General features: G+C 69.9%; 1 protein-coding gene across 1 annotated transcript in view; it reads right to left on the reverse strand.

Moving 5' to 3' along the window:
* The window catches only part of LOC104618210, a gene marked incomplete at both ends in the record, with an annotated part of 3,703 nt that extends 3,529 nt beyond the window's left edge, over positions 1 to 174 (reverse strand). The window contains one exon of the mRNA XM_010283750.1: positions 157 to 174. Within this exon, the coding sequence (XP_010282052.1) occupies positions 157 to 174 (18 nt within the window). The remainder of the gene's footprint in view (positions 1 to 156) is intronic.
* Positions 175 to 345: the final 171 nt, after the last annotated feature.

Genomic DNA, 345 nt, shown 5'->3' on the forward strand with positions numbered 1-345 from the left:
CTCCATGAGTGGGGAAACCGTCTGAGAAGGGGCCATCTCCTCTCGGTGCTGAGCGCCCATGGGTGCCAAGGGAAAGGCAGGACCTGCCGGATTTGGCCCTGTTGGGTCAGGGGTGAGAGGGGCGGTGCGGGGCGCAGGGGGGATCCCGGCACTTACCTGCCTGGAGCTGCTCACCTGGAGGGACAAAGACAATGGCGTCAGCCCCGGTGGCGCCGGCGAGATGGGACCCTGGCTGGACCACCGCCACCCCCCTGCCCAAGCCCCTGGCCGGGCTCCCCGTGTCTGCACCCCCAAACCTGTCGCACCCAGGAGGCCAACCAGCGCCGGGGCTGGAGGATCGGCCCG

The sequence above is a fragment of the Phaethon lepturus genome, unplaced genomic scaffold (genome assembly GCF_000687285.1).
Source record: "Phaethon lepturus isolate BGI_N335 unplaced genomic scaffold, ASM68728v1 scaffold21693, whole genome shotgun sequence".
NCBI lineage: Eukaryota > Metazoa > Chordata > Aves > Phaethontiformes > Phaethontidae > Phaethon > Phaethon lepturus.